Source organism: Rhipicephalus microplus, chromosome 9 (assembly GCF_043290135.1).
Source record: "Rhipicephalus microplus isolate Deutch F79 chromosome 9, USDA_Rmic, whole genome shotgun sequence".
NCBI classification, from domain to species: domain Eukaryota; kingdom Metazoa; phylum Arthropoda; class Arachnida; order Ixodida; family Ixodidae; genus Rhipicephalus; species Rhipicephalus microplus.
Genome location: NC_134708.1, coordinates 24,860,240 through 24,875,169, shown reverse-complemented (window position 1 = coordinate 24,875,169; position 14,930 = coordinate 24,860,240). Strand labels below are relative to the sequence as shown.

The following is a 14,930-nucleotide window of genomic DNA, read 5'->3' as shown; positions in this document are numbered from 1 at the left end:
CTTCGTTTGAAGGAAGTTTTCGTAGCGCTAAAATAATAGCCAGGAGCTCAGCTTCGAAAACCGGAGTGAAGTCTGGTAGTCTTACCGAGAATGACCAACCGAGGTAATCTGAGACGATTCCTACTGCTGCCTTTTCTTTATTCACAGAAGCGTCTGTGGCTATTATGTTCTTTATTTCCGCATGAGCTATGTAGTCTTCGAACCTGTCATTTAAGTAACGCGAAGATTGAAACTTAGATAGTGGGGGAAAAATTTCATCACATTCTATCGTAATATTGTGATTTAATGCTTTGGTTCCAATTACCGATCTGATATCCACCTTTATGCTTTCAAGTTTCTTTTGTACAAAAATAATCTGGGGAGTACGAAAGCGTGGCCAGTGAGCGAGGAAGAAGGCGTCGGGGTCACTAATAAAGGCATATGCAGACCGTCTCGCTGATAAGCCGTAAAATTTCAAGTATGTTTGTACTGTTAAGATACGGAATCGGCAAAGAATAGTTGGTATGCGAGCTTCCTGATATAGTACATTAATAGCGACATACCTGGGGAGTCGCAAACACAACCGTAACGCTTCTCGCTCTAATAGAACTAACGGTTTAATTTTGTACGTAGGGCCACCCGAAAATAATATACACCCAAATTCGAGTATTGGGCGCATGTACATTTTATATATCATTAATAAGGTGTGTCTACGTAACCCATATTTTCTGTTGCTCAACCTTCGCAATAAGCCTGAAGCTCGTTGTGCCTTTGCCACGTTATAGTCTATGTGAGGGCTCCAGTTAAGTTTCTCGTTATAAATAATGCCCAAATATTTGATAGACTCTACTTGTGGAATCGGTTCCTGATTATAAAGTACTGAAATTTGAATAGAATCTGCTATAGGGAACACCAGGAGCGCACTTTTACTTATGTTTAGAGACAATGAAATTGAATGCAGCCAAATTTCAAGAGAATACATGTACTTTTGCAATTTTTGATGCAAAGAATAAATGTCACTATCTGCAACGAAAAATGCAATGTCGTCTGCATAAATGTAGACAGTGATATCTCGTTCAATGGGAATTGAGCTCATCAACACATTGAATAACAGCGGAGATAGGACCGCCCCTTGAGGTACTCCACGTTGCTGTTTGAATTTAGATGAGTGACATCCATCCTTTGCACAATAAAATTCTCTCGATTTTAGAAACTCTGCTACCCAATCAACAATATAACGCGGAAAGTCACATTCGTGTAAAGAATTCAATAAAATTGAGTGCTCAACGCTATCATAAGCTTTAGCTATGTCTAGTGTTACTAGTACCGCGTATTGTCGTCTTTTTCGGGCAAGCTGTATTCGGCTCTCTAAGTCGGCATGAGCACACCAAATTGAGCATTCGCTACGAAAACCTATTTGAAATGGTTTCAATATTAGCTTGTCAGCCATCCAAACTTTTATTCTATTATTGAGAACTCTCTCTATAATTTTGATCAGGTGAGATGTTAGAGAGATTGGTCTGATGTTGTCAATGTTAAAACCTGACCCTTGTTTTTTTAATATGGGAATCACTCTAGCTATTTTCCAGTCATGTGGTATCCAGGCATTGCTTAAGGAATAGTTTATAAGGTTGAGGACGTCGCCGGGTGATATCTGGAATAAAATTTTAATCATAGGAACTGTTATACCGTCAGGACCAGGAGCCGAAGAGGGTAAGTTTCTAATTACGCTTGACATTTCGGACAATGTCACTTTTTCGTAGTCAGTCTTTATAGAGGACTTTTGCCAGTTGATTGTCAAAGTCGACGAAAATCTGTTAGCTAAACCTCTTCCGATTGCCTCTAACGAATTAGTCATTTCTTCCGTCGATAACCTGTCATAATCAGAGTTAGCTAGAGACGGCAGAATTTTGCGCGATCTCATATATCGGAATAACGCTTTCTTATTTCTAGGTTTGGAAAGAAAGTCGAAATGTTTTTTGTCATAGTCTTCTTTAGCTTTAGCCACGGTGCGCTTAAATGTAGCAGCAATAAACTTGTAATCTGCCCAATTTTTGGGGGACTGATTATGAATTAGCTGCTTCCAAGCCGCTTGTCGTCGTCTATGATCACGAGAGCACTCAGAATTCCACCACTGGCTACAAGGCTTTCTCGTATCAGACTCAATAGAAAATTCTGCTTTTTTGAACGTTCTTTTAATAACCGCACTTAATTTCATGGCTTTATTTTCATCGTTGTCTTCAGTGGGGGTAGTCAAAGCAACTTCTAGGTCATTTTTAAATTTGGAATAATTGATAAAGGTTCGAGCTTGGGAGTAAGATGGAATAATGGGGCAAGAAATTTCAAACAGTACTGGTAAGTGGTCACTGTTGGTGGCGCAGTCTAGAGTAGTCCAAGATACGCTAGAAATACCCGAGCTTATAAAACTCAAATCTAAGGCAGAGCGGGATCGGTCTCGGATAAATGTGGGAGTTCTAGCGTTGAGGCATGATAAATTATGGTCTATAGACCAGTCCCACAAGCGTTGTCCACATTGATCAGTCCTAAAACCCCAACTAGTGTGGTGAGAATTAAAATCTCCAACCATAATTTTTTCTGTGCACCACGAACTAACAGCCATGTCTAAACATCGCGTGTCTTGTACACCCAGAGGAAAGTAAAGATTTACCAGAGAGAAGGGAGAGCATCCAGGCAAGGTGATGTCTAAAGCGAAAATTTCACATTCGGGGGATATACTTTTGTACGAAGTTTTGATCTTTGAACTAATTTTATTATTGACAAAGAACGCTAAACCTCCACCTTTGGATGGGCGATCCAGGCGAAAAGACCGGAAATTAGGTAGGTAAAACGAATTATGTGCTGACAGCCACGTTTCTTGCAGTGCAATAATGTCTGGATTGAATTTACAAGATAAATACAATAAATCTGTACTAGCTGAATGAATAGATCGGCAGTTCCAATGAAGAATTTTGATAGAACCTATCATTTTGACAGAATTGTTTCGGCAACTACCTTATCTAAAATGCTGTCTTTAAGAAAATCGCTCTTCGATAGGTTCTCCTTCTGGTATTTTTTGTTTTTTGAATGTTTTGAAGAGCCAGTATTTTTGGAGACAGGGGATCGAGTGCGCTTTAGGGATTTGATGTCCATGTCCATATCATCATAATCCTGATCATCCTCTAGTATGTCTTCACCTATCCTCTGGTTGTCTGTACAAGAGGGCCCTGCAGCCTGTACCCCTGAAGGAGATGACTCTGCGTCTGCTTCACTTGGTGGGAGAGTTACGTTGTCTTGGGAAGAGATACGAGAAGAGATACGTTGCCGAGAAGAGATACGCAAATCTTCTTCCTTTCCTCCAGATGGTAGAGCCGCTCTTGCAGTCGACCCACTACGTGTGGGTGGCAATATGTACTGTGTAGACAGTATAGAGCACGTGTTACTTCAATGTCCCGCGTAGCGCGACGAATTGTTTGAACGACAAATGGGCGTGATTTGCCTCGATTCGTTAACGTTACGCAGCATATTAGGTCCAATGCCCGGCCCTTCGAAACAGCGACGGGGTTAGAGTCACTATTTCTAAAATTAGCCCGACCGGAAAGCTTTCATGATTGGGTATACTTCACCTAGAAAAACCTAAACTTGATTGGCATTCTTGTTTCAAATTTAGTATGTGGCTCACTTGTGCACTTCATATTTGTTTATGTTCTGTCCTTTTATTCTTTTTTCTTTGTTACTTTTCCTCTCTTCCAGAATACTTTAGTCACGTTCCCCATCTCCATACATAATCCCATGCCAGCGTTCGCAGGCGGAAATATCCTTTTCCCATGAAGAAAATCTCGCTCTCTCCGTCTTTCTCTTGTAGCAGCCCAATTACACCTGTATATAGTGCCGGACATTGGTAGCCGCACGCGCTAAAAAGCTCCTTTTTTTTTTGCTAGATCGAGTTTTCGTAAATATTTTGTAAATATTCTTACTGTGTTGACCAGTGGCCTAGTCATGCATGGCACAGCGGGCACCCCGCATATATAGGCACTGGATTTTGACCTCCAAGGTAGTGCTGGTGGGACATTTATCCTGTGCGCTGTCAAACAATAAATATTCGCATGCAGAGTGTGACGTTGACTAAGGAAATTTCACCTTCTCCCCGAAGGGGATCATGGGGGTGATTCGGAGCATCGCAGGAGTTTCCAACACAACGTTCGCGCGATGCGTGGTTACGAACCAAGTTAACAACGTAATAACACGCAAGGTTCACCGCAAAGGTAACACCGCAAACCGGTAAACACCGCCGTCAAAAAATACTGTTGAAATTCCCCGTGACGTCACCCCATGGTCCTCTTCGGGAAGATGGTGTACTTTTTTTTTTTGCTGTGGCATATGTAGTGCGAAATGACCCTTTGCTGGCCCGACCACGCCCCCTTCAAATCTATAGGTGGTGCCTACCCCCCACCTCTCCCCCGAAAAGACTTTCGATATTGTCGGGCAACTTTCTTTGTCAATGAAGTGAAGGCTACATAGCCATGTCGTGTGTATCCTACCGCTAATGAATTTAGTCCACAACTGTGTCGTTATATTTTGCGCTATAGAAACAGCGTCGGCTAGAAATCGAGAATACTCCTTTATTTTTTTTTTAAATGTAGCCCTTTGAGACAGGATCGACGCATCTCATAATTTGCTTTGCGTTTTTTTACGTTGTCACTTCAAATTTTTGGGGCGCATGTCCCGCCTTTTGTTCGTACCTCAAACGCTAAGCGGCGTCTGCATCGAAATGCAACGATGATTGCGCACTGCCATCACTTTCCACGGCGGTACGAGACGCGCGCCACACGGGCAGCCACCATAACACAGGACTACACCGAATAGGAATGCACGTGCAGTAGCCCCGCCCATAGGCACCCGGCAATGCAGTTCTGATGGTAGAGATCTGATGGTAGCACCAGAACACACGGCCTAGCGAGTAGGCGCAGCGAAACCGAATCTTCCAATGCGTAACCTAGCGAGTAGACGCAGCAAAACCGAACTTGTACGTGCATATAATTTTCTTTTTTAGTTGTGAGCAAGGGGGTCACGGCTGATTATGTAAGCGCCCAGGAAGCGTTCTTTGAAAACGTGCCGAAAAGGGCACTGACACTTCAGCGTGACACTGTGTTTAGCGAGCGTTCCATTTTCTTAGTATCTCTGTCGGTCGGTACCAACAATGCTGAGGCGGCCCAAAGAGCTTCCTTCGTCGCGCCCTCTGGTCCACTGTAGGGTGCCTATAGTTAACTATACTCCGCCCCCAGGGTCCCCTTCATTGCCAAAAAAATGGCAGCATATCCACGGAGTGAATGATGGAGAGTGGGGCGAAGCATCCGTCCGTCCATTCGTTCGTGCTTCCGTCCGTCCATGCGTCCGTCTGTGTGACCATCGCCCGTCCGTGCGTGCATCTGTTCGTGTGTCCGCACGTCCATCTGTTGGTCCGTTTCTGCGTTCGTCCATGCATCCGCCCCTGCGTCCGTCCATGCGTCCATCCGTCGGTGCAGCCATCCGTGAGTCCGTCCATGCATCTGTCTGTGTGTCCGTTTGTCCATCTATTCAACACTCCAAGTACCACCATCTCGCATCTTTTCATCATATATTTCGCATATGCACCGCCATCCAGCGGACATTCCAAGGACCAAACGAAAGGTGGCACACGCACACTTTCTTACGGCTTGCGCGTCGTGTCTACTTCCCACCTTTAACCACCTCGAGTTCATGGTATATACTAATTCACTGTATTCATGGCACTGCGGCCCAACGCTCGCTAAACCTTTCTAAAAACAAGGAGGTTATGCCCAGCGAGTATAACGTAGCAACCCTTTCTTGTCAGATAGTGCTCAATGTACACGTCAATGGCTGCCAAGGCAGAATGAGAGACAGGAGAATTCCGCTTTTAGTTAACGCGCACGCTGCGAATTTTTTATTGTTCAACAACGCACAGAAGAAATCTCTCACCGGCACCACCTTGGACGTCAAAATGTAAGACTGGTTACACACTACGATTACTACTACGACTACGAGGGACGAACGAGTGCCGCTATAAGGAGCTTCGCCCCTTAAAAGAGTTGTCCGCGAGTATACGTTTCATACATCAATTAAGTGCAACGCTGTAAAAGCCACGCTAGAACGTCGCTCAGCAAATATGTGACACTGCGCGCGTCTCTCGCTTGGTCTTCATTGTTGTAAACGCTCGTGCGAACCGAGCACAAATGCACACGCACAGCTTCGCGACAGACTGCAAATAAAACACGAATGAGTGAAGACAAAGAGACACCAAGTGATCCAGAACAACTTATTAACGGCAGTATACCGGGGCGTGCTAATCTTTGACGCACAAAGCATCTTTGTTTATTACGAAGCCCAGAGAGGAAATGAAATCGTATCTTAGGCTACAAGATCATTGTACAATTTCTTATAGTGCGAACGCATTCATCTCAAGTCTTGCTAGCCTTCACAGCGTTGCACCTGATGTATGAAACTGCGTGTACGCCCCTGGTTTTGACGCATTGTGCAGCGTGTTGTATGATCATGCTGGCGTGCTGCCTGTGTCTGTTTGTTTTACATGAAGCGCTATAAATCTGCGATCAGTTCGGAACATCGCTGTATTTTTACATAGCCGTCTTCTTGGAAGTGACGAACAGCGTATAGACATATGTGTCGTCCACTCGTTCCCAAAGCTATGCTGCTCACCTGAAGCGCTCATTTCGTTTTCCTCGCAGGATCCGAAGTGACAGCATCCCCGCAAAGATACAGTTTACCAGAAGAGCCAAAGAGTGCACTGTTACACGATGGCCGCAAGCAAGTGTAATGATGCTCCTAGCAAATATCAGAACGCCAACGGCCGAATCTATAGCGTCTTCAGCATCTACGGCTTTATAGCCCTAAACGACAACTCCCTAAACGACAATGTCTATTTCAATCGCGACACGTTTGAAGATGGCAGGTACACCGACCTTCTTACCTCGGGCCTGAAGATCGGTGACCTCGTCATCGTGGACTTTACTCGGCGACCCGACACTGAACGCTATCGCGCGCTGAGCGTGCGACGTGTGGGTTACGTTCCTCAGCTACGGAAGGCAGAGAATATTCCTCCGCACTTCGACAACGAAGAGGGCGTTGTATGCGTGCTCAGGGACACTCACGCGTTCGTGACAATCTCCAGGTTTCGAGGACTGACGGCAAGCGTTCAGAAGGGCGACCTGGAAGAGTACATGGGACGGCCCGTTGCCACGTTGCAGGACGTGCTCGAGCTGGGCGTAAAGCTTCGCTTCGACGCCATGAGCAACCCCGACAACCGGTCGAAGACCAAGTGGATCGTCAAGAAACTGCGTTCGGTTGAAGGCGTTCTGCCGGCTGCCTCTGAGAACGCAGTTCCGCCACGCGACTCCAAACCCAACAGTCCTGCAGCCGGAGGATCGCTAGTCGGACGCTGCGGTCGCGTCCAGGAAGTCTTCCGAGACCACGCCGTTGTCCGGTACGGCGCGTTTCGCTCGGACATCGCCTTCATGCACGCTAGCGTGGTCGAGAAGTCCCTCGATGTCGACATCGGAGACCTGCGAGAAATCTTAGAGGAAGGCGGCAAGGTGCGCTTCGACGCCTTCGATTACGGCTTCGATTACGGTCGCAGGAAGTGGCACGTGACGCGCGTGGAGCTTCTTGGCTCGAGCTCGTGCGCAAGCCTTTACTCCGCGCCGTCGTCTGCCGTCAGCGTCGAGGCGCTTACGATGCGTCAACTGTTCACGGAGGGATTCTCGAGCGAAACTGGCGATGTCCACGAGTTGTGCCTGGAACCGCGCTCCCGCGTGGTATATTCTGACGTCAGAAGCGGGTGGACCGACCTCACGAACACCCGCAGCAGACGAGGCGTCGCCGATGAACGCAGACGGGCGCCGTACTTCTTCAACGGCGGTGACGACGACGAATTCCCCGCGTTACCGTCACGTGCCCAAGAGAAAGAAGGAACGCCGTCAGTGTCAATCTACGAGAACGTCGCAGCCGTTGGGGCGAGAAGTGCGGAGAGTGCGGCGACCTGCTACGTCAAGCAGTCGGGTGCGACGAAGACGGTGCAGTTTGGAACTGGCTGCTTCTACAGGGACGGCGAAGCCGTTTCTGGAAGGCTCGACCGAACGCTCGGCGAAGGGGACCTGTTAACGCTGGACTACATGGTGGGAACCCGGTGCAAAGGGGACGACATTGTTCACTGCGACCTCGCCTGGCAGGGTGACAAACCTCAAGGAGTACCCAGAATGAGTGCTGAAGAGTCGATGGAGAGACTGGATGTCAGCGGGCAGCTGGTGGAGAGCGAGGACGAAACATTCCTCGACGAAACGTGAGTGCAGGTTTTTTGCTTCGGTTTGGCTTTCATTTTTGTTTTTGATTTGCGTCGACAAGTGAAGTGTCAGTAGAAATGATGTTAATTAAGTACGGTGACATGCATTAATTTAGAGCGTTTAATAATTGGGTTCGACGTCCTAAAAGAACCATATGATTATGAGAAACGGCGTAGTGCTGGTCTCTGGAAATTTCGACCACCTGTGGTTCATTTTACTAACGCGATCCTAAATCTTAAGTGCACGGGCGTCAAACATTTTCGCCTCTATAGAAAATTCAGCCACCGCTGCAGCGCGGATTTTGACCCCGCGACTTGCGGGTCATCAGCTGAGTGCCTTAGCCACTAGACCACTGTGGCGGAGTAATTTACAGGTTTTATCCGCTGGGTACCGTGCAGTCGAGTTTTCCTGAGTGACTGCAGCGCCAGAACGCAAAGCCCAGCGGATAAAAAAAAAAAATTCGCAGCATATCCACCGAGTGAATGATGATGAGTGGGGCGAAGCTTCGCAGGCTATCAGTTCGGGATCTGCCTGTCCTGGTGCGCCTTTCACCGCCGCCTCTCGGGTATGCGTCTCCAACGCGTCTGTCTGTCTATCTATCTATCTATCTATCTATCTATCTATCTATCTATCTATCTATCTATCTATCTATCTATCTATCTATCTATCTATATATATATATCTGTGTCTGTCTGTCTGTCTGTCTGTCTAATTATCTATCTATCTATCTATCTATCTATCTATCTATCTATCGATCGATCTGTCTGTCTCTGTCTCTGCCTGCCTTGTTGTCTATCTATCTATCTATCTATCTATCTATCTATCTATCTATCTATCTATCTATCTATCTATCTATCTATCTATCTATCTATCTATCTATCTATCTATCTATCTATCGATCTGTCTGTCTCTGTCTCTGTCTGTCTGTCTGTCTGTGTGTAAACGTACAGACAGATGGCTGGCTACGACAAAGGAGGAGAGACTGAGCCACAGCGTAAGGCGCTTCGCCCCTAAAAAAGCAATAATGAGACGGTGTAGATCAAAACAAAACGCGATACTCGCGTCTCCATCCCTGCGCGAATTTTGGCCAAGCTGCAGGGGGAACGCGTGCACGTGTCTTTTTCAACGAATTTGCGACGACATAGAGTTTCGTATATATACGCTAGGGGGAACTCTGGCGCTAGTGTCTATGGCAGCTGCAACGCGTGACGCTTCAGCGAGCATGAGAATGATGGGTATAGTACACGGATTTGCCTAGTAATCGTTTCTTGTACGTTCCTTTTGGCATCGCGTGGCTTGAAGCTGCTTTGTCACGAAACAAGAGTCGGCAAATGTTCAGCAGTTGTGCTTCACCACCTTAGTCTTACCATTTCGAATCGAGTCACAAAGTTCAAAACGGTTCGTCATTTCGTTCGGAACAAAACCCAAACACAACAATAAACGAAGCCACAAGTGCGATTCGCCGCTCGCAAGTACGAAGAATAGGCAAATCTGTGTACTACCCGTCATTCCCATGTTCGCTGAACAAGAGCAGTGCCAGAGTCCCCTCTAGGGAATTTTAGTAAACTCTGTGTGACGGGGCATTGCGAGCAACGCAGCTCCCTCGATCTGATCAGTCTACGGTGCTTATAGGCCAGATGTGAGTGAGAGCAGATATTGGCAAGTTATCAGCCACAGTTTGACAGACTGGAAGCGGGAGTGAAATTGTTGGCTACTGGGGGGAGTCAAGTAAGGGACTGGATGTGTTACAATAGGGAGTTTCCGAATAGCGTATCGCAAGCCCCTGCGGTGCGCTCGCTGCCACTGCGCATGCGTATTTCGCTGCCGCTAATTCTTTTTTTTTAGAATCCATCCAGTTCGAGCGGAGTTACAACGTTTTGTCGCATGCTGCAATTGCATTCTCTCTTCTCGACGAAAGTGCTGGAAGCTAAGCGGTGAGTGATGGCACGGGAAAAGAAAACGCGTCACGCGTGCCTCGTGACCTTGAGCACTTTTTCATCTTTTTTTTATCTTCAAGTACGCGGCTTTTCAGTCAGGGCAGGCTTTTTCCGGACAAGTGGCGGCCTCTGTAACGGCCGAACGTGCCATGCTCAAATCAGCCAATGGCTGATACGATCACTGTGAGGAGTGATTTTTGAACTTGTGGCGTCCTTTGTCGACAGAAGAGAAGGCAATTTTTTAGCTGACTTTGAGAATTGATTTTGTATTTCAGGCCATGTGCTGGGCGGTATAATATTTGGCTTGCGTGTTCTGGGAAGCCTCGACTACCGATTGGCTGCGTTTTCTGGCCATGCTCAAAAAGTGATTCGTGGCTCCTTCACGTGTTGTGTCTTTACCGTGTCGGCACGGTGATACGTGTTAAATTTTGCAGAAGACACAAACACCGCTGATTTACACACGTTTTGTTTGTTTGCAGTGCTCAAGCCTGGTAAATTCATGCTTTACGTACGATTTACACACATATTTGTGTGATTTTTTTCTTTTACAGGATTGATGATGAAGAACTGAGCGCGTTGTTGGGCGAATCTATTGGGCGTGATAGGGACAAGCAAAGCAGTGTGAACGGAACCACTCAAGAAGACTCCAGTGCCGAGGCCCGTCGCCGTTCCAAAGGTTCCGTGAACGGCGTGAACAGTAAGTCCACGTGTGGCACGAGCGTGTCCTCTGGGCCACTTGAAATATACAAGGTGTCATGGTTTGTGTTGATTGATATGTGGGGTTTAACGTCCCAAAACCACTATATGATTATGAGAGACGCCGTAGTGGAGGGCTCCGGAAATTTAGACCACCTGGGGTTCTTTAACGTAAACCCAAATCTGAGTACACGGGCCTACAACATTTCCGCCTCCATTGGAAATGCAGCCGCCGCAGCCGGGATTCGAACCCGCGCCCTGCGGGTCAGCAGCCGAGTACCTTAGCCACTAGACCACCGCGGCGGGGCATCATGGTTTGTGTGTTATACGTTATGTTCAAGTAGGATTTGTTATGTTCCAATAGCATTTTGATTATGATTTCCTCGCCATTAGCAATGTGTTCTCTACATAGCCGGTCAGCCGTCGAATGCAGTCCGTGATTGGTTCTCTATATAGCTGTTTCTAACGACAGCGTTGCGGTGGGGCTATTTTGTTGTATTTGTTGTGAACGCCACATAAAGCTTGGATCAGTTTGCTCATCGTCATCGACAGAAAATGGGAGCGAAATTCTCTAGAATTACGGCACAAATACAGATTACTTGCACTGAAGTCACTGAAGCCGCCATATTGGAATACCAAAATTACGGGAAACGCATTCTCGATGTCACGTTTAATGCTAACAGTAAATTGCGTGCAGGTTGTCGCGTTGTAGATATATGCAGGCGGGCCAAAGGACATTCCAGCTGCTTCGTTATCACAGTGGAGCACGGTTGATCGCCATGTGATTGCCTTGACGCCATCCAAGCCGCCACCTCGTCAGTGCTATACTTGTTAAAGGTTCCTCAACCACACCGAGTTCAAAGGCGATACGAAAGTTGCTTCCTATAGCCTTCACTGCCCTTCCGATAAACTCATGATCTCCTTTTCGCCGCTTATTTCCTCGGAAAACACGCGGAATATCAGTGCTAAATGTTGAGCCAGTCACGATTTTGCGTTTATCGGCTGCACGCTGTCATTCCTGCTTGCGCAGCTGCGAAGGAAGAAGATATGGTGAAATCAGTTTATCGCTTACGATAGTCATGCAATGCAGGGTAGAACGGGCCCATGCGACTGCTCGTCAAAGCAGAGTACGAAACAATTCGCAACAGATAACTTTCGTATGTCGACCAACGAAGGCTTTATTTGATCTTGACGTCACAGGAAGAAACCGCTAACGTCACGAATTGTGCCACGGGTACAACACGAAACGCTGGGAGAGAATAATCCGTAGATTAAGAGGTTGTTCGGGCTCCCTTTAAGAGGTGCAGGAAGTATAGCGACACCTTTCTTTGCTCATCAGTAGCGCGTCCTCTGGCGTGAATCACTGAATCACGATCAACATATATTCATCAGGGAAGTGCATGTATGCTGTTAGTGGGGCGGCAAAATGGCGTATGTGACGTCACGTGAGCTAACGTAACCGTGACACCTGACTTTGGCTTGCTTGCATGTTTTTTTTTCGCAGGAACAACCATCGGTGGAGACAAACAATACGTGATCACGGTAAGTGTATATTGTTTGCGTAAGCCGTCACGTGGCCTTACGAGTAACGCAGTTGCAACTATAGGGGTGGGGGAAGGTTCCCCTTCAGGGGGGGGGGGGGTAGTCGCTGCGGCCCCCTTCCTAATATATGTCAATGTATGCAGCTGACCTCGCCCACCCCCCTCTTAGGTAACAAAGGGGTGACCCCTCCCCCCAGGGGCTCGCCTATGGTTGCAACACGAAATAGCGAAAGGATAGAGAGATGAGAAAAAAAGGTGGAAGCGAGCGGTCGTAGATGCGACACCCCTCTATACGACTTTCTTCTCGTTTTTTTTTTTCTTTGCAGTATGTTAGTGTATATTTATAACGTCATATCCGTAACGGAAACGCGTCAACGGAGCTGTGGTGGACCTTGGCGTGAAACAGTGTCGTGTTAAAAATTCTAGCCCTTTCCTCTAGGCCTTTCCTGCTCTCACCTATCGCCTATAGTGTGTTCGCGTGTTATTTTGTGGTCAGGAGGGAGATAACCCCATTATGTGGCGCCTCACGACGGAAATTTTATGAAGCAACTTTTTGTTCGGTTGTTTACAGATAGATCCAAGGGGGGGGGGGGGGCGTCTTGCATTCCCCGAGTTAATAATGTTGGCGGTCACGCTGAGATGCGGTGTTTCGCGATAGCAGGTCCATTCGTTTCACCTACACTTTATGAACCGGTTCACGGAGGCGCTGCACTTCGGCATTCGTTTCACGAGTTCAGCATGCCGGCAGCGGCACCGTAGTATTCGTTTCGAAAAAAAGTGCAGCCGTTGTGCAAGGCTAGTTCACAAATTTCCTGCACTAAAAGGAAATAAAGAAGGCGTTGAGAATGGAAACAATAGCAAGACAAATTAGGGTATAACAATTTATTGTTCGCAGGTGCTATATACACCAAAAACGGAATATTTCTTTAGGTACACACTCTTCAAAGACAGTTGTACCTTTTGGGGCTTTTTTTTTTTGTCGCAATACAGTGGTCATCTATCAAATTTGCGTTCACTTTGCACCCGTGAACGGCGCAGTCGCTGTCACATAGCGTTGTTAGTAGAGAAGTGCCAAACGCCGAATTTTCAAGGAAGGAAAAGCAGGCGGATCGTCATCGCAAACAAAAAGAACTCCCCCAAAAGGTGCACACTGTTTTCAGATCGTATACCTGTCCAGAAATTCGTGGACTACACGTAATATACGGCTTAAACTGCAACGCGCGCAGCTTGTAAGCATCGCATATGTGTGATCTCGCGCGCATATATATTCGTGTGTTAACCAAAAAATGTGAAGCCGGAGGATGAACTCGCTGCACGTTTTTTTTTTTTTTTTGCCACGGAATGAAGTGCGTCTGCGACGGGAAACTTACGCGCGGGACGGGTCAAATGTCCGCCGTTGTCATTATTTCTTTCCTCAGGAGGACCAAGGGCCAGCCTTCGCACGATTGATCCTGGAACAACTGGAACCGGCTCGCAAGTCAGAGGGTCGAGTCGTCCTTCGGCACGCCAGCACACAGACCGAACAATGGCAGTGTCTGTGCCAATGCGGCTTCGAACTTGAGAGCGCCGGCGAATGACTCTTTATTTTATTTTTATTTGTGGAATACTGCAGGCCAAAAATGCCCAAACAGGAGGGGCACAAACACAACCACAAGATCAGTACATGAGTAAAAATACATCTGTGTAAGAGGAGAGCGAGTAGAAGAGAAACATAAAAAAAAATCAAGCGATATTGGGAGGGGGGGGGGGGTCAAGATTCACAGAATTAAACATTGGGTTCATCAAGATCGAAGGTTTGGAGGAAATCAGAAGGCAAGTTATTCCATTCTGTTACAGTTCTCGGAAAAAAGGAAAAACTTAAATAAATCTGTCCGCGCAAAATACGGAGTTAAAGATCGGACATGAGAATGACGAGTTTGCCTGGTCGAAGCTGGGGTAACGTAATGTGACAGGTCTAGCCCAAGTTTATTGTTAATTAGTGAGTCCAAGAATTTTAGACGGAGAAGCTGGCGCCGCGATTGTAGCGTCGCCAGCTGAAGATGGATATATATCCAGAAGAAGGTGGATATATATCCATCTTCTTCTTCTAACATTCCAGTCAGCGCTTGACAGGTCCGTTTTGTGACGTGTACTGGGGGGCCCTCCTGCTTGCGTTAGGTATTTTATGCAGGGAAAGTTTGGTGGGGACCGCGACGAAACTTGGACTGATTGTTATCGCGGTCATTTTATGGAATGATCATTGATTTCGGACAGAGTAATCTGATTGACTGTTACAGCCGTATGTTACGTAAAATATACCCGAGTTCTAAACTTCGTCCGCTCGCAGGTAAGGGCGTCAAGTGTTTAGTTTCAGGCCTCAAGTTTTCTCAGGACGTCGCTACGGCGTAAGGCTGGTTTTAATTATTTCATCGTCTCTTAGTACAAAG

The 14,930-nt window shown here is 46.9% G+C and overlaps 1 protein-coding gene across 1 annotated transcript in view; it reads left to right on the top strand.

Moving 5' to 3' along the window:
• The window catches only part of LOC142771621 (uncharacterized), a 52,237-nt gene extending 38,046 nt beyond the window's left edge, over window positions 1-14,191 (top strand). Inside the window, exons 2-5 of the mRNA XM_075873348.1 lie at window positions 6,720-8,329; window positions 10,819-10,964; window positions 12,468-12,505; window positions 13,923-14,191. Coding sequence (XP_075729463.1) covers window positions 6,789-8,329; window positions 10,819-10,964; window positions 12,468-12,505; window positions 13,923-14,081 — 1,884 coding nt within the window. The 5' untranslated portion in view covers window positions 6,720-6,788 and the 3' untranslated portion in view covers window positions 14,082-14,191. The remainder of the gene's footprint in view (window positions 1-6,719; window positions 8,330-10,818; window positions 10,965-12,467; window positions 12,506-13,922) is intronic.
• The last annotated feature ends 739 nt before the right edge of the window (window positions 14,192-14,930 follow it).